This window comes from Papio anubis, chromosome 2, assembly GCF_008728515.1.
Source record: "Papio anubis isolate 15944 chromosome 2, Panubis1.0, whole genome shotgun sequence".
NCBI lineage: Eukaryota > Metazoa > Chordata > Mammalia > Primates > Cercopithecidae > Papio > Papio anubis.
This window is the reverse complement of record NC_044977.1, coordinates 20,564,185-20,587,585: the sequence shown is the minus strand read 5'-3', so window position 1 is coordinate 20,587,585 and position 23,401 is coordinate 20,564,185. Positions and strand designations below refer to the sequence as shown.

Sequence of the window (23,401 nt, the reverse complement as noted above, 5' to 3'; positions counted from 1 at the left end):
AACAATAATATCACGTCTTATATCCTAAATGTCAGAAGATATTCTGAACTGGCTGCCTGAAGAGTTAACTAAACCAGACTTGTTAGATGATGGTATTCTTGGCATAAAGCAAGGATTCTGTTATTTGGCATACTTGTAGAAACAAATATATAAGTAACCACTGAACATTAATTTGATAATAGGTCTAGAGAATCTAAAGACTAACTAAATTTGGTGAGTTAATTCTTATATTAAGAACATCTTAGTCATCTCATCTCAAAACTGGCAAAATTTAAATTTTGGCATGTTTTCCATTCATGTGCTCTTTGCATTTTATTTTTGAGGTTTCTGTGAGAAGTAAAGATAGTTGGAATTTTCATGATGTTGAATAGAACATCTTCTGTTCCCAACTTTGGCTCCACTAATTTAGAAGTCAGGAAGCAACAGAAAGTTAGTTGGAGATGAGGAAGTTCTAGAGTAGGTGTTTGCTTTGGTTCTCGGTGGGAAAAGATTCTTTTTTCCAATTTCCAGAGAGAGAGAAAACTCACCCAGGAAGTTTACCAATTCTTTAAACAGGTATTTTGATATTGGAGAAAAACATGCATATAATTCTGTAGAAATGCAAATGTAATCCAAGTGAGTGGAGAGTGTTCTTAATATTTCTGAACGAAGGAAACGGGGTTTTGTTTCACCCGGTTTGCAGCAATAAGAGAAACTAGTGCCGCAAGAATGTATTTTTAACTGAAGTTCCTTATTTTGTCTTGCATGTTTTAGTTTTGTTTATTTTTAAATTTGCAGGTCCTCCATAATGTCAGATAATATTGACCTGCCATACATTAGAACGTTTAGTTCCCCTACTCTCTTGAACAGGAGCAAAGAGCTGTGATAAACCATGCTTTTTTGAGCTTGCCTGACTCCTAGTCAGTAACATCTTTTTTGCAACACAACAGATTGAGGTCAGAGGATCAGTGGGACATTTTTATTTCATCTGTTCTATGGAGAGATTTACAAATCCCATGGTCTAAAGTGTTCTCAAACATTTGTATAGATTTCCCTTTCATCTTACTAAAGTTTGCATTGTTCTTTTCAAGTATATTTCCTATTTAGTGTCTTTTTTCTACCATTCCCCAAATAATAACTCCAGGTTTCATAATTCCAGTTTTTACATTCCATATCTTTCTGGTGCAACGATTCCCATTCAGTTTTAATCTTTCTTTCCTTTTTGGCAGCAACTTTTTTCCTGGGACCCTCCTTCATGGTCTTCTAAGTCAGCGTTAGTTTTGAAATTGTTGGCCCTGCATAAGTTCTGCATAGCATCTAATGTCAAAATAAAATCAACCGGTAATCACAATATTATTTAGTGTGGCTTCCATGACAACAAAAAATACATATGAAGAAAACTTCTCAGGTTAGTATGCTGAAATTCCAAAATGTCTGAGTTTTGAATAGTGATCACTTTGTTCTGGTATTGATGCAATTATATTAGGAAAAAAGTTGGTTGACTGCTTTAGTTTAATTGACTTCTAAAATAAATGTGCAAATTGTCTAGTTCTAAAAGTTTACTAAATGCCTAGTGCAGTTAAACATACTGTTGTTTAAGAGCGTGTAGCTAAATTTTTTTACTGTCAGTACTAAATAATCTGTGCGCCAAAATGTGTGTCAGTACTTTTCCCTCCCTTTTTATCTCCTATTTTCGGGGTCAAATGTAGCCATAAACTACATCCTTGTCCGACACTTTAGCTAAAAATTTCCAGTTAGAGGAGTTTATTGCCAAATTAAATTTGGCTGTTTCCCTCCAACCCATACAGATATTAAGGAAAGTGTACTTAAAAAATGTTTGAACTACTTCTAAAACATGAGCAATGTCATTAATCCATATGCGGACAAGTGATGAATAGATATTTTCATAAGAGTTTAAATGCTGATATTTGGTGGAAGTAGAGGGTAACTTGTATTCTATAAATTCAAGTATTCTTACTATGGTTGCTTTCCCTATTTGTTCAATAAAGTGATAATGCTGGAATCTGTAGAGTTCGAGCAGTTACAACTTTTGTGAGGATGTGTTTCAAACATTTCTGGACAAATCTTATTTTGTGTTTCTGAAAGAATGTAATAATCTTCTAGGCCACTTAAAATCAATGGTCCCAAGCTGAATATTCTTGAGAAATTTGTTTTTATTATGCCATTTGACATTTCAAATCTGTGCTCATATACAGTAAACTTATGATAGAAATTGTATTTTCTTGCTTTTTGGAGTATAATTCATATAAATATAATTACTCGAATATTGTTTGAGATCATTAACATGCCAGGGCAGTTGCTGCTGATTTCGATGGTCCAATATAATCTCATTCAGGAGGCTGGAAACATTAATGGTTTAGTCTTGTGAATTTTAACAGTTCTCTGTCATCATTTGAAAAAACCAACAACTGGCACAACTTCTTAAGCTGTGGTTTCAATCTCTGCTAATTCATATTGCATGTTTATTTTGGACAGTCTTTTGTTAAGCATGGTGCTTGTACTGGTTTAAATAAAATGTTAGCATTAAAAGAAACAAAAGATATAGTCCCACTAAAGATGGTGGCTTTTACTCATCTGGTCACACTAAGTGCATCTATTTGTAAGCTTGCTATAAGCTCACAGATGTGCTTGCATTTGTTAAGTCTACTTAAATATGAGCAAAATCTTATAGAATTAAATCTGAACTCATAGTCTCATTAGCACTGTATTCCCGTCAATGTATGCTATGGAGATGGGGTCAGGAGGGGTAGAGTATAAATGTTTAATAGTTTCTGCTTTTTGTCTCTCCAACTGAATGCTCTTGTTGCATAGCAGGGATGACAATGAAAATGCTTTCTGGAGCCAGAAAGGTTATAGAAAGGAGAGAAGCAGCATGGATGTGAACTGGTAAATCAGAAAGCACATGACTCCTGCAGGGAATGTCAGCTCAGAGTGGCCAGATATTCCAATTTTTTCAAGAGAAAATTCAATTCTTTTTTTTTTTGAGATGAAGTTCGCTCTTGTTGCCCAGGCTGGAGTGCAATGGTGCAACCTCGGCTCACCACAACCTTCGCCTCCTGGGTTAAAGCGATTCTCCTGCCTCAGCCTCCCAAGTAGTTGGGATTACAGGCATGTGCCACCACACCTGGCTAAGTTCGTATTTTTAGTAGAGACAGGGTTTCTCCATGTTGGTCAGGCTGGTCTCAAACTACCAAGCTCAGGTGATCCACCCGCCTCGGCTTCCCAAAGTTCTGGGATTACAGGCATGAGCCATTGCACCCTGCCGAAAATTTAATTTTTAAGTGAGCTCTCCAAATTTTTGTATGGTTACCACTAATTTAAAACATTTAAGACTGGGCTTATGCCTGTAATCTCAGCACTTTGGGAAACCAATTGAGGAGGATCACTTGAGCCCAGGAGTTCCAGACCAGCCTCTTTTTGACAGAGACTACATCATTTTAAAAAATAGAAAAAGATTATCTGGGCATAGTAGTGTGTGCCTGTAGTCCCAGCTACTCTGGAGGCTGAGGGGAGAGGATCGCTTGAGTTCAGGAAGTCAAGGCTGCAGTGAGCTGTGATTGTGCCACTGCACTCCAGCCTGGATGGCAGAGCAAGACCCTGTCTCAAAAACTAATAATAAAATAAAATAAATAAGAAATTTTAGTGCTATTGTGTAATTCAAGCAATACATGTAAAATACAGCCAACAGGTACTGGATTGTATTAATAAAATGAAAATCCAGGGACCAGCATTTCCTCACAACCCTCTCATTTCTTTAATTATTCAAATATGATTTCTTGAATATTTAGGACAAGGGCAGAAAATTTTTTTTCTTGACGTCTAGGTTTAGTTTTTAGTTGATCCTCGTTTTGTTGAATCCACAGATGTGGAAAACCAGGATATTGAGAGCAGACTATACTGATGTGAGAAGACGAGAAGATCCACTTTCTGAGTCAAAGTGTAAGAGAAAATCTCTCCTGCGAACCACATAGCCCTGCCATTGTCTGAGTTTGAAAGCTCCTGGAACGGTGGATGTGTTATGGTGCTGTGTTAAGTGCTGGATAAGCCTTGCCTGGCGGCGTCCCATTCGTTGGGAATCTTACCTTGTCAGGTTCTGGTTATTCTTCCACAGCACTTTGATCGAGATTGTAATAAATATAACAACATTGCTGATGAGGATAATGGTTACAGGTAAGATGAATGACCACAACAGTGGACTTTTTGTAACACCATCGGGTTCTGGAATTGCCAGCCAGCAGCTGTGGAGAAAAAAAAAATTACTTCAGCAGACTAAGAAAGGTACACATACTGGTTCCTTGTGCTATTAACATTATTGACATTCACTCAACTGAAAGATCTGCTAAAAGTTAACATCCCTCTGCATTTTATGCATTTGAGATGACTTTCAAGAATTCCACCTACTAGAAAAGTGAAATAATATACTGTAACTTTAAACTGTCTCCTATGGATGGGCATTTTTAAAATATTAAATGCTTAAAAAGAGTTTGGAAAAGTTATTTAACCTCATTGTACCTGTTTTGGTTTTGTTTTGGGTTTTTTTTTTTTGTGGTGGTGGTGGTTGTAGTGGTGCTTTTTTCTCATTTGAGGTGAAAATACTAGTAACCACCTACTGGCATTGTTGAAAGAATTAATTCATTTAATAAGTATTTACAGAGTACATACTATGTGCTAGAGATACTGTTTTAGACACCAAAGTATTAGCAGTGAACAAAACAAAAATCCCTTCTTTAATAAGGTTACATTCTAGTGCAGAGAAATAGATAAAACAAAGTAAATAAAATACACAATATGTCAGATGGTGACAAATGCCATGGAGAAAAAGTAAATCAGGTAATGAGAGTAGAAATGACTGTGTAAATGTGTGTGGAGGGGAGGGGTGTTTCATTTTAAATAGAGTGATCAGGGAAAACCTCATGGAAAAAAGCTGTATTTGAGCGAAGACCTGAAGTAGATGATGGAGAAGTGTGTTCCAGGCAGAAATCACATCAAGTGCAAAGGCCCTGAGGTGACAGCTTAAGAAGGAAAAAAAGGCTAGTGTGGCTGAACCACAGAAAGTGGGTAACGTTAGTGCAAAGATACAAATTATGTAGAGGCTTTGTGGGTGATTGCTTGTACCCTAGACAACATGGAGAGACATGACATGATCTGCCTTGAGTTTTAAAAGCATTACTCCAGGTGCAGTGATGAGAGAACAGCATGAACAAAAGTAGGAAATATTAGGTTGGTGCGAAAGTAATGGCAGTTTCTGCCATTACTTTCGCACCAACCTAATAGCTAGGAGTCTATTGCAATAATATGGTAGTTTGGACCAGGAGAGGAGATGTTAAGAAAGAGTCTGATTCCTGACATATTTAAAAGTAAAGCAAAATAATTTATTGATGGGTTGGATGTGGTATTTAGGGGAATTAAGAATGACTCCAAAATCTGAGCACCTAGAAGGATAGAATTGCTATTAACTGGGGAAGACGATGAGATGAGCAGGTTTGGGAGGGAAGATGAGGAGATGTCTATTAAACAGTCAAGTGGAGGTGTCAGGTAGGCCATTAGGTGTTACAATGATGTGAGAAGCTATGGCACATATTTGGCATTCAATTAATTTTATCTTCTTTCCCCTGGAGTTTTGTAAAACACCATTATTATACATTCCAAAGGATTTCTAAATTTTTTTGCATTGGAATAGTTTTAAAGTATTGAAAATCATATTTCTAATCTGAATGACCTAGGAGGAAACTGAGATGATGTTCCATTCTCTATAATGAATCTAAAAATGCAAAGGCATGCTTCCCTCTAACAGATACAATAGTAAGTCCATCCATAAATAAAATAGTGCCAAGTTTATCTTCAGGATGGTGGAGATCGATCCGACAAATAGCTATGAACTTGAGGTCTGAAGAGCATTATAATTGGATGCAGATTAAGTGTTTAACTCCTTGATAAGTTTGCCATGGAACATAGGGAAAAACAGCTACAGCATAAAAGCAATTCTTGAAAAATTTCCCCCAATTATAATTTCCCATGTTAACCTCAACCCTTCGCGAATGTCTGAAACGGCCTACGTGGTAGTGGTACAGAGAACTGGGGGTAGAGCATTAAAAAGGAATGTGGCCTGCCCTACATTTACCCTGCAATTGGGTCTATGCAGAGACAGCAGTACTTCAGGTAACTGGGTCAGGGATTTCAGGATGACTGGCAGAACTGGGAGCAACAGGGGAGCGCACAGGCTGTTGAGGAGCAACTGCTAGGAGAATAACTCAGGAAAACCAAAAATAATCCCTCCTGGGTCTCAATATATCCTGAAGAAATGTGGTCGTTGATGGCATGTGTGTAGGGTGGAAGGTGGGGGAGAAAGTCCAGGAGGAGGTGGATGCTGGTGTCACACATCCTTTCCTCTCTCCCCAGCTTCTCTTATTATCAGTTACCTCGTATCTTCCCCAACAACTAACACCGTAATCAGGAAAGAAGCTGCCCTTAATTATTTATAGCTCAGTGTGAACAAATTTAAGTCAGTTGGCTTCTTTCTTCTGAAGACTTTTAAAGGAGTGAGTCTAGCCCTGTGCATGAGTTAACACCAATTAATAATGCAATTTGAAGTGAATTACCTCACCTATGAGATATTTGCAACTTGGGTATCTCTAATTAGATATTTCTACTTGTGGCGTTAAAATTTTAAAACCTTAAACGATATTTAACCGTAATCAAACATAGTGTCTGGGAGCATGAAATAAGGCCAGGCAGTCAGCTCCCCAGCCTACAGTTGGGTGTGACCAGCCCTGGGAAAGACGTGAGTTCCCAGACACCATAGCCTTCCCTTGGTGTACTTGCCCATTTCCAAAAGTTTTGCTTTCATTTGTGTTGGTTTGGGACTTCAGGTGGAATTTGGAGAAAAGAATAGTTAGATTTATAAAATGAGAAGGGAAGATAAATTGAAGAGCAGTTGCCATTTGGTAGCAGAAATGCATATAAAGAGTTGAGTCTCAGTTCAGCTCCACTTTCTTTTCTCCCCCACACAAAAAAAGCAAATGCCATACAGTCAGATGCTTCTGTTACAACAGTTCATTATTCACACTGGAATCACAGGAAGAATTTGTTATGGATGATAAATCATCATGAAATGTTCATTAAAATCATATCAACATAGAATTGGTTTACATGAGTGAGACATATAGAGAGTGTTCAAGTTATTAAATGTTTTCACACTTGATTGATCCCTTGCAGTGACCCCAGAACAGGAATTACTATTATTGTTATTCTCATTTTCTGGATGAGAAAACTAAGATATAGGATTACTAAGGATAATACCTATTGTATCATGATTTTCAGATTTAATGAAAGAAGACAAATTTAACATAATAAAGTTCACATTTATAAATTTAGAAGTTGATTAGTTGCTTTACAAAAGGACTTATGGGAAATTTCCATGTCATCACATTTAAAATATAATGTTGTTTGGGAATTTGAAATGTCTACCACTAAACATGACAATTATAAAGTGAAATGCAAATTACAGCAACACTTGGAGTCCATATCACTAAACAGTTACACTCTTAGGTCAAACAATTGGACATTTAAAAAAATATAAACTCACATTATCTCTTGCCGGTAGTCTAACTCCCATTGTGGATTCTTTCCATTCTGAGAATAAATAACTCCTACTGTAATAGCCACTACGATAGCTGGGACTCCTATGTGATAAAGAGAGGCATAGAATTAATGATTTATCCAGACTTGGATTAATTATAAAAGACCATACATGAATTATACATCTGACCCTCTTCAGGATGTATGTTGTTTTCACTATGGACAATATACAAAGTGATCCTACAGATGTAGGTCGACAGTGGACATAATTCTTCTCCAAGTGTTTTCCCTTCATTTTTAGTGGTGGCTCCACATATCAATCTTATTTCCAGTTTCTTTGTAACTCTTACCAGAATTGTCATGTTTCAGTGGCATAGTTCCTCTGTCACTTGAATAAATTTAAATTTAGATATCCCTGAAACAAGTCTTCTTTTGCTGGAACCCAATAAATTTTTCAAATATTTTTGCTTAAAGAGTCACTCTGATTGTCTTTCTTGAAACATTTCTTTTAAAGTAGCTGGAAGTTAATTATTTGTGGCCTAAATCTCAAATCAAATTAATAAAAAGAGATGTTAAAGGAAATTAACATTTTTAAGTTAGTTAAGTTAGTTTGTGATGTATCTCGTATTCTTGCCTTGATCATATCTGCCTCCTTCACTGGAGTATAAGCTTCTAGAGAGAAAGTATTCTTAGCAATCACTGTACTTTCTATGTCCTGTTAATTACATCAAGGCCTTGGACTGTTTGGCCTTCAATAAGTGTTCGTTTAAATGATTTCCACAAAATTAAATTCCTGAGAAAGGGGAGATGCAAACACTTACCCCATCCAATTAATGAGATGAAAAGAATGAAATGCCGAGGAAGAGGCTTCATGGTCCTTATTAGAAGGAAATAGAGCTGTGCAGCGCTGAGTGCATTCCAGGTAAACGTCACTAACAGAAAATAGTGCAGTAAGGCAGCAATCGCAGTGCACGTGGGATTCGAGTCGTTAATGGTGTCGGTCTGGGGTACGTCATTATTCTTAAAGTCAATATCATGGATGTCACCATCACTTGTCTTATTCTTATTGGAGTTTTCAATTCCAAACACAAAGAGGAGGTTGAAAATCAACATTGATATGCACAGATTGACCAAAACCCAGGTTACTGAGGTTTTTCTGACTTTCCTGAAAATAAGTAAATTCATATAAAAAATTAAATGAAACAAAACAACTGCACAAAACAAACTGCAGTGAAATTTCTGGGAACAAAGAATATTATTGCCCAATGTAAATTCAGTTCATAGCCCAGTGGGGACAGCTGGTAAATCTACCTTCTCAATTACATCAGAAAACTATACTCTCCTCTTATCATTTCCACAAAGTCATGAGTTAAAGGAAACAGGTTGACGTCTCTTTTCTTGAAACTGTGTTCTGATCAAAAGTGATAGCTAATCTCCAAAGAGGGCCCCCAGTGAACCCTACTTCCTGGTAGGTAGCCCTGTATAGTCCCTTCACAGTAGTCTGGCCTGTACCTTGATGTAACTGATGGGATGCAACAGAAGTCCTGGCAGCCAAGGCCGACTTATCCATTAGACACAATAGTGCTTAGTGTTTGTATCCCATAGTAATGTTTTAACTTCTTTTAGACTTAGAAGAAAACAGAGAACTCTTAGCTCAAAGAATAGTAATATATTCATCTTTGTACCAATGCAATCATAAAATATAATTTTTAATCTTTCGTTAATGAATGAAAGGCTTCACAAAGGCACAAGTGCCTGGGGAATATAAAAGTCATAACATGGCCCTCCAGGTGAGGCAACCTAGCACAAAGCTGTACCAGGAGAACCTCCAACTGAGCAGCGTGCTCGGAGAATGGGGTGGAGCTGTGGGAAGTTCCCGCCCTTTGCAGAGGGGCGGAGCCTGGCCTCTCCTCTTCCCGGGAGGTAGCGGGATTCAATCTGCGCAGGCGTACTAGCAGGACTCTCACTTTGCTGAGAGTCCCTGTTGCCCTTTTTTTCCCTTTTCACCCAATTAACCCTGTTTTTTTTTACCCTTCAAAGTGTGAGCCTAATCTTTCATGGTCGTGTGACAACAACCCAGCTTTCAGCTGAACAAAGGAGAAAGTCCTACAACGCTGACAGCTTTCTCTTTTGTGCTCCTGGGAGTTCTGAGCCACTGTGTAAAAAGCCCAGCCACCTTTCTGAAAAATAAAACTGCGTGGAAGTCCTCTGAGACTGTATGGAGAGGGAGAAAGATCCAGCTGTCCTAGCATTCTAGGTGAGCCTCCAGATGACTCTGGCCTAGCCGCCATCTGACTGCAAGACTCCAGCAAGACCAGTAGAAAAATTACCCAGCCGAACCAGACAAGCCACAGAATCATTAGAAATAATATCTGTTCCTATCCACTGAGTTTTGGGGCAGTTTTTTTTAATATAACACTAGATAATAAGTTCTACTCTAAATTTGCAAGCATCTGTAGACGAGGCCCTATATGGAGTTTTAAAATTTTTTATAACAGAAAATTGCACATTAGTAGATGAACTCATGTTTAAATGTGGAGAAAAAAAGTCTTGAGTTTTAAAATGTAATTTGTCTTTAAAACTCACTTTTAAAATAAGGCCAAAGACAATTTTTAAATAATTTCCCATAACAGTGTAATAGCTTTAAAACAAAATTAGGTAATATTCAGCTTACTTTATATTTAAAGAGTGAGGCTTCCATGAAGATTTAAATTAGGTAAAAATATTTTTAATTTGTTTCACGGCCTATTGTTACTGATGCTATTCTTTATAATTTAAGTAGACTAATGATTACTGTCTTTTTAAATGGCTTATACACAACAAAATTTCACATATCTTTTCTGCAAGAATTTTCAGAACCTTATTTTCATCAAGAATCTCCCCAGGACTAATGTTTCAGGGACCATATTTTGGGAAATGCTTGCTGATGGTCAGATGGTCAAGATGTCCTGAACCGCACTTTGAATGTAAATCATTCCCAAGAACTGTTCCTTTATTGGAAGATATAATTTCTGGGTGGACAACCAAGTGCTGTTTAAAATTGCCTTTTTTCCCTTCTCATGCTTACCTAATGTCTTTGCTCTAAAAGAGCAGCTGTTTCTCTGATTTTGTCTGCAGGCCAGCCTTGTTTACCAGTAATCTTCAGAAGGCAGTATGAGTGTTTGAGTGTGTATGTGTGTGTATGGTGTGGTGTGCATGTATGTATGGTGTGCCGTGTGTAGTTCATGTATATGTTCTGTGCTAGCCCACATGTGTATTTTCAGATTGGCAGAGAATGCAAGATTTCTCTTAGTAAAGTTGATCTAAAAAGTAAGACATGATACTCTTTTTTGTACATGTGTTATTTTCCTTATTGCTTAAAAGCAATCCCCTTATATCCCCTTAAAGGCATGTTACAGTTTCATGCATACTATGGCAGATAGTTCTACACCAATAAAAGTTATAAAATCTCTACTCACTACCATTTAAAGCCTTCTGGATTTTTCAGACTGCAAGACCTCTTGGAATACCATTTCCCAGGTTTATTATTATGCCTAAAGTTCTAACCTTCAAGTACCTCTTTATTCTTAATAACTCATAATTTGATGAAGTCTATTTGCCCATTACATATTCTTTCTGTTTTTATGATGTTTCATCATGACCTCTCTTGATCTTTGGATTCCCACACTGAATAAAAAAGCTTTCATTCAAACAGCACTCAGTCCGTCTGCTTGACATTTTAGTTGAGATTTCGGGACAATTCAAAATTTCATTAAATCTATTGAGAGGTTTAATGACCAGAACTGCAAAAAGTACTCAAAAGAATCTTTTTATATAAAAGTAAGATTAGATTCTAGTTTTTATCTAATTTTATCAATTATAATCCACAGGAAGAAGAGGTGATTTTCAAATAGCCTGGCCTTTCTTACACATTATTACTATATAGATGCTCCTCAACTTACAATGAGATTGCATCCCAATAAATCCATTGAAAACTAAAAACATCATTTCAACTTACCGTATTTTCAGTTTACAATGGGTTTATTGGGACATAACCCTATCATAAATCAAGAAACGTCCTGAATGCTATCACTTTTGCACCATCTTAAAGCTGAAAAATCGTAAGTTGAACCATGGTCAGTAGGGGACTATCTGTATTCTGTGCGTTATTATTATATGGGAACCTGTCCAAGAACAAAGAAAATTTTATAATTCAGGATTTTAAAGTCAATAAAATTTTGTCTTTATTTTTGTTTTGTTTTTTCTCTTTTTTGAAAAAATTTGTTTGAGATGTGATCTTGCTGTATTGCCTTGTTTGAGATGTGATCTTGCTGTATTGCCCAGGCTGGTCTCAAACTCCTGGGCTCAAGCAATCCCTCCTGCCTTGGCCTCCCAAAGTGCTAGAATTACAGGTGTGAACCTCCATTCCTGGCGTTCATTTTTATTTTTGTTTCCTGATGAATTTTAGTGCCATCTATGGTTGCATAATTGTGCTAGAAAACGTATTGATGAAGGAGTAAAGAAATCTGATGACAAATGAAAAGAGTGAGGTTTGGGCAAAGAAACTGGTTATGCAGCAACTATGACTCATCCTTATGGGGCCAAATAATCGTCAGTACAACTGTGGTGATGGTAGAAATACAAATAATGAGACAAATTTAAGAGGCATTTAATTTTACATGACAAACATGTAATTACATGGTATGTAATTTTCCTTCAAGGCACTTACCACAATTTGTAACTATATATTCAGTTGTGTATGTATTTTTATAATGTCTTCCCTCTCCTCCCCAAAAGTGTATATTTCATGAGAGATAGGAGATTATCTGTCTGTTCATAGGTTTGTATTCAGCTCCTTACAACATAAGCACCCACTGTAAAACTTTTAAATGAATGGCAAGAGACTCATTTAATGTGAAAAGGGGAAGAAAAGGAATCGAAAACAATTCTGGCTCTTTGGAGAAATGGCTGGTTCAGGTATGAGGCACAGAAAGTGAACGATGATCATTTTGCTGTGATTGAAATAAGGAAGTGACTAAAGACTGAGACATGACAAAACAACATGAAGTGGCTCCCTCTGGCTACACTGGGAAGTATGCTTTTTGCAAAAGAGTATAGCAAACAAATACAGAAAGAACGATAGACTAGAAGATCACCATTTTTCAACTACTAATGTAATAATTTGTTCCAGTAAGGATGAGTAAAAAGATCATTAAGTAAAAGATTTTTGGGAAACAGGATATCATGCAGCCTCAAAGTGGCACCCCATGAGTCACCTATTATTTACACAGGGAAAAAATGTGGAAATCTGGCAGACATCACTTTAAACGAGGAATCAAACTTACAGCCTACAATGAGACACACTGATATGCATTTCTTGTCGTGTCACACTAAAAAAAAATCCATGATTGCCGTATTCCCACCAAAAATAATTAACCTGCATCTCTTCATGAAGAAAATTTCAGACAAATCTTCATTGTGGAACATTTTTCAAAGTAAATGGCCTGGATGCTTGAAAAATTTCAGTGTCATGAAAGACCAAACAAACATGAAATGTGAAGTTGACAGAGGAAACACACAGTAAACAGAGTAAATTAATAAATGAACGAGCTTCTAAAAGACTGCAGGCAGTTAAAAAATGTAGCATGTGACAAAACCTAATGAATGGGATACAAAATTGGACCTCAAATGAAGGGGTCGAGGTGGAGAGAAGTATTTGTTTATAGGTCATTATTTAAAATTAGACTTTAAGGTATGGGATTCAAAAACTTTCATCATTTGAAAACCATATATTTTTGGAAAACATTTCACCATTTGAAAGCTCGATATATTTTTTAAATTACTTTTTTTTAAAAATGCTGTTTGCAATGTCTCTTTCCTTTACAAATACAAATTGATAGGCATGGTTCTATTCAACACTAAGGAATTATAGCATTCATGAGCTGCAGGACCACATTAATTTTACATGACAAACTTGTAAATAAGTGTCAAGGCACTTGCCACAATTTGTAATTATATATTTATTTTTGTGTATTTCTTAGCCTTTCCAGGTCTGAATGTCCTCCTCTATAAAATAAGTACATCTCTGAGTTCTCGTCTAGTTCAAAGACACTACATTCTTATGAGAATTTTCAGAGTAAATTATATCAAGATAGCAATTTCTTTTCTGAAAAGAGCCTGCTTCTGCTCTTACCTGGTGACAATCTGAAATACAATTGTGAGAGCCAGACCAGTAATAGACAGTGCACATCCAACGTTGGAAAATACGTCAAGTGATTTGGGATACTGATAATCCTTTTTGAAAGTCTGAAAAACAAGTTAAGACTCATATTTTTAAATAATCATCCCTAAAATGTTAATGAAAGTCAACATCACAGAGTTACATGGGTCAAAATAACCAGACAGTTGCCAGACATATCTTCCTTTTGTAAAGCTCTTGATATATTTAAAAGTGAAATACATCAACCCCTTATTGCTAAGCAGTTTACCTGAAGTACAGGCTTGAGAATAATTATCTAACTCATTCAGTTAGGGAAAAATATACAGTCATGCCTTGGTATTTGCGGGGGGAGTGTCTCAGAATAACTTGCAGATGCCAAAAGCCGTGCATATTCAAGTCCTGCAGTTGGTCCTGTGGAACCTGCTGATGTGAAAAGCTGGCCTCCATATACCAGTTTTACACTCTGACAATACCGTGTTATTTTCCATCTGTGTTTCCTTGTGGATGCAGAAAGTGGAGGGCCAATGTGGAGGGCAGACTTTGTTATTGAAAAAAATCCACATATTAAGTGGACCCATACAGTCTCATGTTGTTCACAAGTCAACTATTTATACTCTTCCTTGATGTCTAAAATCAAAATTGTTTGAATTAGATCTAAATTGTCAAAAGTTGCCTCACTTATTCATGACATTATTTTTATGTGTAACTGGACTCTAAGTATATCTAAGTTGATGCACTAAAAATAAAGTTGCAGAAATATCTTCATAAATATGGAAAGATGCTCATACCCTGTTAATTTTTTAAAGGAAGTCTTATTTTTGTGTGATATATTTATATATCTCTCAACATGTTTGTGTGTGTGTGTGTGTATATGTATGAAAATATATACCATATGAGTATGTAATCTTAGAAATCTGTTGAGGTAGTGGTGATGGTCACAGGGTGGGTTGGATATGTATAATTCATTTTGCTTATCTGTACTTTCTGATTTTTTAAGTTGTTAAAATTAGAAAACCACTGTAAAATATGAAAGGAATATAGAGGCCTAATAAAAAAAAGCATATGTTCCTTTATACTGCCAGCTACCCCACACCATACTTACCTCTTGAGAGCCTATCTTTTTTTCTTACATGCTTAAAAATACTATCTATGTCTATTACACAAACAGACAGGGGTTTGTTAACATAATAGCATTATGCCCGAATTGCCATTTTACTTTTTCATAAACATTTTTCCATATGAGTATATTTTTGTTTAGTATATACTTTCATACTTTATGCAATGCCTGTGTATTGCTTTTATAGAAATAAAATAAAAACAAAATACACATTTAAAAATAATAAAACAAAAATTTTATGTTATTTCTTGTGTGTAGTATACTAAGTAGATGCAAAAAGAATCATAAGATTCATAGGTCTTCAGATTTTAAAAATAATCTTTTCACTCAGAGCCTATTTGCTCTTACTTCACAGGCAATTTGAATCAGCCATTTAAAAAAAAAATTACAAACCAAAACTAATTACAAATGTAGGTACATAGGCATTGAGGCAGTCAGATACTAGTGAGAAGACATAGCTGAAAGCCTAACCTCAAGAAAGGGAATAGATAACTGTAGTAAACTGTATCATTTAACATGTATAGCAACCTGAGCTTTACATAGCTAATCAATGATCCTATGACTTTAAGATATCAAAAAGTTAAATTTTTCTCCTGTATCTCCTGATTGAGAAAGCAGACCTCTCTGTAATACACGTTAGAATAGAAATAATCCATGTGAATTAAAATAAGAGAGGTTTTATAATTAAAATGAGAAAACTACAGTTATCTCAAAAAGTTTTAAAAAGCAAGGTTCTATGCTTTGATAATGCAAGCTATACAAGTATGTTCCACCAGTCTCCACTGGCTTCCCAAATATGGCTGTATTATAGCTACTGGGAAATGAAAACATCTGCTTCTCCTTGGGAGATTCATAACATTAATAGTCCCTTACTAAGGAGAAGAACCCTCTCTATAACTCCCCATTCCATTGTGTATAAAAAACATTCCATCAAGTATATAAACTAACATTTTCTTTGTTTCACCAGAATAACAGATTTCTGGAAATAGAACATACAGAAGCCCCTCTTCTTACAAAGTTCAGCACAAGAACCTTGAGAGATGCAAGCACAGCTGCACACCAGCGCTAAGTATTATCAGTTGCTTGCACAGTATAGCTTTAGAGTAAAAGAATTAAAGAATACCTGGAGAAACTAGGGGACAAATTGAAGGAATTAAAGAGTTTTTTCTTTTATATCTTCTAGCAAAGACTTAGTAACTTGAGCAATTTCAATGGGAAAAGCTTTGGGTAATGATTTAAACTGTCCACATATAGCTAAGGAAATATTGAACCTGTCTCCGACACACAGCTATACAGCTTTACCTCTGGCTATAACAAGTTTACGCTTCAGAACATGTGAGTTAGTTGAATGGAGTCCACCAGCTTTTCTTCCGCACATGGGCTCCCTTCCCATGATCAAATACATAGTGCTGACCTGTCTATCCCAAGACCACATAGCAAAAAGTTCTATTCTACTCGCCTTTACCTTAGTCCTATTTTTTGGTTTGTTTTGTTTTGTTTTCGAGACAGAGTTTCACTCTGTCGCCCAGGCTGGAGTGCAATGGTACGATCTCGGCTCACTGTAACCTCTGTATCCCAGGTTCAAGCAATTCTCCTGCAACCTCTGTCTCCCAGGTTCAAGCAATTCTCCTGCCTCAGCCTCCCCAGTAGCTGGGATTACAGGCGTGCACCACCACGCCCAGCTGATTTTTGTATTTTTACTAGAGATGGAGTTTCACCATGTTGGTCAGGCTGGTCTCGAACTCCTGACCTCGTGATCTTCCTGCTTCGGCCTCCCAAAGTGATGGGGTTACAGGGGTAAGCCACCACACCCAGCCTTTAGTCCTATCATTTTATTTCCTGTTTTTCTATTTTATCTGAGTTGAGAATCTATGTAAATTAAATCCCAAAGTTATCTCCAAGGAGCACATACTAGAATTGTGTGTAAGGAAAATTGTCATCCGGAAAGAGATTGCTATGTACATCCTTACCATTAATACAGCAAAATTAGTAGTATGGTTGCAGTGGCAGCGCAGGAATCCATCAGTGCCCTTGTGTTTTTGACAGCCATACGTGTCCCAGTCCCTTGTTGACAAATTCCAATAGACGCAGGCATAGGAATAGAGTTGAAATTCTCTTTGGTTGTACTGTGAATTGACAAGACAATTACAATTACTATTTCTAAATGCTTAATTGGGCTAAAAAAATCAAGTAGTGTAAGACAGTCATCTGAGAAATGAATTAAATATATACTAAGCATTAGCACATTCATTATGATTAAGGAGAGGGAAAAAAGGAGATAAAATTTAAATTAGCTAACTTTGCATTTAATTAGATTGACAAAAGATATGATTGGGAGGAATATTTAAATGGATACATCAAATAATCTTTTGAAGAGTTTTGCTGTAGATTTCTTTTATTCAAAATATCCCTGCTTTTGGTATTCAAGATTGGTCTGAATTTTTATTATTTCTGTTCATGGAAACTCCCGCCCTTTGCTCCTATTCTCTTCTTCCCCTGTATTACTCTACTCAGTCTCAGCTGCCACCATCAGAAAGACAGAAAGCATGAGGACACTTTTTTTCTTGTATCTGCAATGAAAAACTCACCCTTGGACTAAAGACCATGTCAACAGAAGCACTCTGATCTTGCTCATTTTCATCAGTTTTGCTTGAGATAATTTTTTGACTAAAATTTGATTTAGCTGTAAAAGTTTTTGATTGGAAAAGCTTGTCATTTTGATAAACTACAAAGCCACATGCCTTGCTGTTACCTATAGGGAGAAAAAGACATTAAGATCAATAAGTGAACTGTAGGGTAAACAAAAAACAATATCTCACATTGTTGTAGAAGTGCATGGCTGCTTAATATTTTAGTAAAGTACAGCAAAAATGGTTTACTGGTTGAAACTTTACTTAATTGCAATATGTAAGTAATACATATAACCCATGGTGGGCCATTCCACCATATTAATTTTTCTTTCTGAGCTTCAGTTTCCTTACCTTCTACATAGGAATGAGAATTTCTGCCTAATCCACCTCAAAAAGGTATTGCAAGGATCTCATGTATAAAGTAAACGTCTTGCTTTATACATGAGAGATGGAGAGAGTGAACATGACCAATGGGCAGCCCCAGCCCATGTTGCCTCCTGCAATGACAAAATATGAGACAGGAAATAGCAAAGCTGGGACACCAGGATGGCTGAGCCCAGATGAGGTCGGTCTCCTGTTCAAAGGGGACGAGTGGTGTTAAGTCACGGAGCAAGAAGCTCAAGTCACTTTTTCTGTGGAGTTTTTGAGGCAGGCACTCTTCACCATCTCTTCAACTATTGTCCCCTGCTGTGTCATGACAATCATGGGCTTCTCCCAAGGCTAGCATGCTACTGTGAAACATCGTCTGGACATTGGAAAAAGGAATCAGCTGCTCATCAAAGATCCTGAAAGACCATCGCTGCTGTGGAGGGTTTTGCACCCAGCCCGTTGGCGGCAGCAGTCAGAGAACCAGGACTGCCTCCTGACACTTTATACAACTGTTGGCATATTTAAAACAGCAGAAGCATCAACAGTATGTATTTTAACTGAATGAATTTCCTAAACTCTGTTGTCTTTCACAAGTGATAAAAGGAAAATGTTGTGGTGTGAGACCAGAGTATTCAGTCATCTGATTTGAGAGGGAGACAGGCAAGGCCCTGACCGCCCCCAGATTGTCCTCCTCTGTGGCAGTTGTTGGAGCCTCCACCTGGAGACAAAAGGATGGGTTGCTGGCTTTTGTTCACAGTACATTGACATCACCAAATTGTTTCTCCTGGACACTAAATGAAAAGTTAACACTAAAAGTAGAGCAAGGTTTTTTTGTTTTCTTTATTTAAAAATAAAAGAATGAGACTAGGCACAGTGGCTTATGGCTATAATCCCAACACTTTAAGAGGTTGAGGCAGGAGGATCACCTGAGCCAAGAGTTTGAGACCAGCCTGAGCAACATAGCGAGATTCTGCCTCTACAAAAAAATTTAATTTTTTTTTTTTTAAATTAGCAGGGCGTACCTATATAGTCCTACCTACTTGGGAGGCTGAGGCTGGAGGATTGCTTCCTCCTGGGAAGTTGAGGCTGCAGTGATTTGTGAGGTAGAGGGCTTCAGGTGCAACTGTGATATCGTCTCTCTCTTTTTTAAAGAGATCTGAAGCAAATATAGGAAAAATTGACATTCGTTTACCTGGCTGGTAGTTACATAGGTACTCCTCACATTACTTTCTGTACTTTTCCGTATGCATGAAGTATTTTTAAATTAAAAGAAAAAAGGCACAAGAACATAGAAGACTTAGATTTAGTCTTTACCATCACAAAGCATGTGGCCAAAGCAAATGAGAGCAAATTCCAGAGTGCCAGATTCACGAATAATACTCTCTTCTTTTTCACTGCTGTCATACATTTATTCTATCTAACACATACACTTTCTGGCATCGGGTTTTTTTGTTTGGGGAGAAACGAAAAGTAAATGTGTGTGTTTGATTTACTTATCTTTTTTTAGACTTTGAAAAATACAACCACTTCAAGTTACTTATAAGAATTTCTGAAAAGTTAGATGCAGGATAATAGTGAGCACACGGTGGGCACCATAGAGAGGAGATAACCTAAAATTGATACTACTACATGATGACTGTGCCAATTACATGGACTTCTCCAGGGTCAGGTGTGCAGGGTGCATCTGAGCCTGACAGTGTCATGCCACTAGTAAACATGGTCAGAGCTTGTGACTGAACATGTTTTAAATGTGTAAGTGTAAAACAGAACCACCTTAGCAAGATTTTTGTAGGAAAACATATTTGTGTACATGGCCTGAACATTTCAATTCTGCTACCTTCCAAAAGGCTTTTGAAAAAAGAAAAAACAAAGAAATTATCTTTTTGACTTAGAATAGTAGAGTTGAGATTACCATAACATGTCAGAGCTCAAACATACTCAAATGCAAATTACTCAGTATGAAACTAAGTAGACATTATTTCTCCTTCAGTAAATTAGAAGTTATTAGTTCCATGAATTCGAGTCCAATTTTTAAAATGTCACAAAGTTTGAGACCTACTTTTTGTCATATTAAGCAAGACCTGAAGTTCAGTCTGTCCATCTGGGTTAAGGCCATCCACATTTGTATGTATAAATGTTGAACCAGAAAGCAGAGAACTGCTAGCTCCTATATGAGAAGGGAAAGAGTAGAATTGTAAAAGTCTACATTATCGTGAGTAGAGCATTATTATTCATCATCGGTAGCAGAATGCTCTTTACTGTTACAAGCAAATAAGATTAACAGCTCACCTTTCTGTACAGAGAAGCGAACATTTAAAGGCCCCACAGCATCTTTTGAAGAGAAATTTGCTGACTGTATTGCTATGTTAGGTTCCACCACTGATTCATTACCCAAAGACAAGGAATAAGTCTCCATTTGCTCAATAAGCCTGCATATAATAAAACACAACTTAATACTCAAGATTTTGTCATAAAATGAAAGGTATGTGTTCTGTCTTATACTACAGCAGAAAAACATGAGCATAGAATCGTGTGGTAGTGACAGCATTAACAATTGCCTAAGAATAATTGGTTTTCTTTTCTAGAGTTGTGTTGCATTACATGTACTTAAATAAGACAGTTTGGGTGGACCGTCCTTACGGAAGGCTACCCTTTGAGCATAGACAGCAAAAAGGAGAACTCAAGAATTATAGAATTCCCTAAAGAAATAGTCTTTATTATGATGCTCCTCACATAGAAGGATGGTGTTGCCACCCACCACTGGCAAGGAATGCACTTCTAATTTTTTCTCCAGTGGTGAGAATCCATTTCCATTTATTCATCTTCTTCCTCTCACCCAAATCCCTTAGGATCCAAAGCATGTTTTGTAAGTTGTTCGTTCCTGAGGTGACAGTTTAGATGGAACCAACAAAGAGCAGAACTCTGAGCTCGTTGCCTCAGCTCTGAACTAGACCCTGAAGGTTTTTACAATGTTCTTTTCTACTTTGGCTAAGTTCACAGATAGATTAGATGGAAGGTGGGAGGGAGTAGCAGCAACCTGTCGATTTGGCGTTCTCCAAAGAAAAGTCATAAGACCTTTCCTTTTTCTTGTTTGAACTATTTCTGTACTTGACCAAACAAAACCTCTGTATGTAAAATAATCAGTCTAGTTTTTCCAGAAATGAAACGATTTCATCAAAATGTAGTTGTTCTATATGCCAAATCTTTATTTCTGACACTAACATATCTTTTCTCTACCTCCAAATGAGATAAAGAGAAAGTTTACAATAATTGAGGATTGCTTGATAAAGAGAATGTAATCATCATTCGTATGGAAACATTCAGGTTAGATCCTCTGATTGAAATGTTTTCCTTTTATAAAACCATTTTCAGCAATTCACACATACCCCAGAGCTGCTTTCAATGGGAGGAATACCTAACAAAACTCCAACCTGCTAAGAATATCATTCTCCCCAACAGTATCTGTTGAGTATCTACTTAGAGGTCAGCACTCTGTGGAACAGTGGGAGTTCCAGCAGCTGCTCCCTCAGGCATTTGCAAGCTAAAAGGAAGACGTGGTAGATATACAGGAGGTGTTTTTCATGTTCCCACTTTTACAGGGTTGCTCTAACCACAGCTACTTGTAAGGTCATTTTTTTTGTTTCTTGTAATTCTTTCCTCCTCTTATCATAACTGATAAGATTACAGATGGGCACCTGCCCCGGAGAAGCCAATCCAGAAAGTGGTCATCCACCTGGCACAACTGACAAAAATAAGTCATCAAATTCTCGGACACAAGATTTTTTTGATTAGTGCTGTAGTTATATCAGGAAAGTCATAATGTAGAGGGAGCCAGAGAGGTCATTATATCGTAAGAAAAAAAAACACAAATTAAAAATAAGAGGCTAATTCTTCCTGTTGAAAATAAAAAAAGACCTGTAAACTTCTCTACTAAGGCTTCCAAAGCTGCCTTGGATCCTCAGTCATCTTCCTGCTCCAGGGTCCATACGGCAATAAAAGAAAATAAAATTTCAAGACCCTCTCAATTTATTACGTCAAAAAGGAAGTTAAGCCCTGGAGACTGAATCACGTGTAGCATGTTTGCAACTTCTGCTTATTAGATTATAGATTAACTCTCTTCCTCACTGTTCTTGTTCTGTCAGTGACTCGGAGAGGCCAGACCTTTCCCCTTTCTAATGACTGATCTATGTTACAGATTAATTGCCTCCTTTTTTGTCCTGTACCTAACTCAGACCAGTTGGCTCATGATTCTTAGGTCTTCAGTGTAATTGTTACATCTTCAGTGTGGAATGTTAAATACACCTTTCCCAAAAGAAAAAGACCACCTCAGTTAATCAGATCGCTATAACCATGCATCAAGCCTTATATAGAAAGACATTAAAACTCTGTTAAGCTTCCCTAAACTTTGTTTATATAAATGATCCCAAACTTATATACTTCAAAACATTGACTTTCATTTTCTGGAATTTGTGCTTCCCAGGCAGTTGTCCTTAAACTTTGCAATTGAATGAACTCTCTTTAAACTAGATTCTGACCTTTTTGATTGTTTTGGGTTGACAAGGCCTACTATATTATGATCTAGTTCTTGGACCTCCATGAGACCCCATATTCCCATTTATAATAAATCTCTATTTGGTCAAGATAATCTGAGTGGGTGCCAGGCTAGCCGGAAGAGAAATACAAAAAGAAAAGTGAAATGTAAATGTACAGGTGGTCAGTGCTAGGGAGGCATTTTGCATTCCCAAAGTCAGATAAACCAGGGTAATTATGACTTTCAATATGAGATCAAAGGTCTAAGGTTACAGATCAGACTTTGCAACCAGTGTCTACAATGGTGAAGTCAGCCAGTCACGGTGGCTTATGCCTATAACCCCAACAGCCTGGGAGGCCAAGGTGGGTGGATCATTTGAAGCTAGGAGTTTGAGATTAGCCTGATCAACATGGTGAAACCCTGTCTCTACTAAACTACTAAAACTACAAAATTAGCTGGGCTTGGTGGCGCATGCCTGTAATCCCAGCTACTAGGGAGGCTGAGACAGGAGAATCGCTTGAACCTGGGAGGCAGAGGTTGCGGTGAGCTGAGATCGTGCCACTGTACTCCAGCCTGGGTGACAGAGCAAGACTCCATCTTAAAAAAAGGAAAACAATTGTGAGATGAAGTCCTAAACTTGATTGTACTATGATGCCCTCACTAGCAGAAACCCTACACCCCCAGAGCTCTGCCCACATTGACATTCTGCCTCTACTCAATTTAGAAAAAGAGAATGGGCACTAGAGACCTTCTCTTTGACAACTTGAGATGGCTGAGGCTGGGGTAGAGTCTTTCTGCCCTGTCACTCTCCTCCCTTTTAGTCTCACCCTCTCCACTTCTCCCTATGCTATAGAAAGGGAGCTACTGAGAGACACCAAGAGAAAACTGGAATGAAAGAAGGAAGAAGTCAAAGTGAAATGGATGACTAAGGCCTGATGTCTGTCAGGGAACCCAGCATCTGGCCTAGGTTCAGAAGA

General features: G+C 37.3%; 1 protein-coding gene across 1 annotated transcript in view; it reads right to left on the bottom strand.

Annotated features, from left to right (window-relative positions):
* ADGRG7 (adhesion G protein-coupled receptor G7) overlaps window positions 1-23,401 on the bottom strand; it is a 76,733-nt gene that overhangs the window by 28,032 nt on the left and 25,300 nt on the right. Inside the window, exons 7-14 of the mRNA XM_009199199.4 lie at window positions 20,183-20,322; window positions 19,953-20,060; window positions 17,483-17,646; window positions 16,865-17,020; window positions 13,751-13,863; window positions 8,400-8,743; window positions 7,586-7,682; window positions 4,083-4,238 (exon numbers count right to left, since the gene is read on the bottom strand). Of these exons, the coding sequence (XP_009197463.2) occupies window positions 4,083-4,238; window positions 7,586-7,682; window positions 8,400-8,743; window positions 13,751-13,863; window positions 16,865-17,020; window positions 17,483-17,646; window positions 19,953-20,060; window positions 20,183-20,322 (1,278 nt within the window). The remainder of the gene's footprint in view (window positions 1-4,082; window positions 4,239-7,585; window positions 7,683-8,399; window positions 8,744-13,750; window positions 13,864-16,864; window positions 17,021-17,482; window positions 17,647-19,952; window positions 20,061-20,182; window positions 20,323-23,401) is intronic.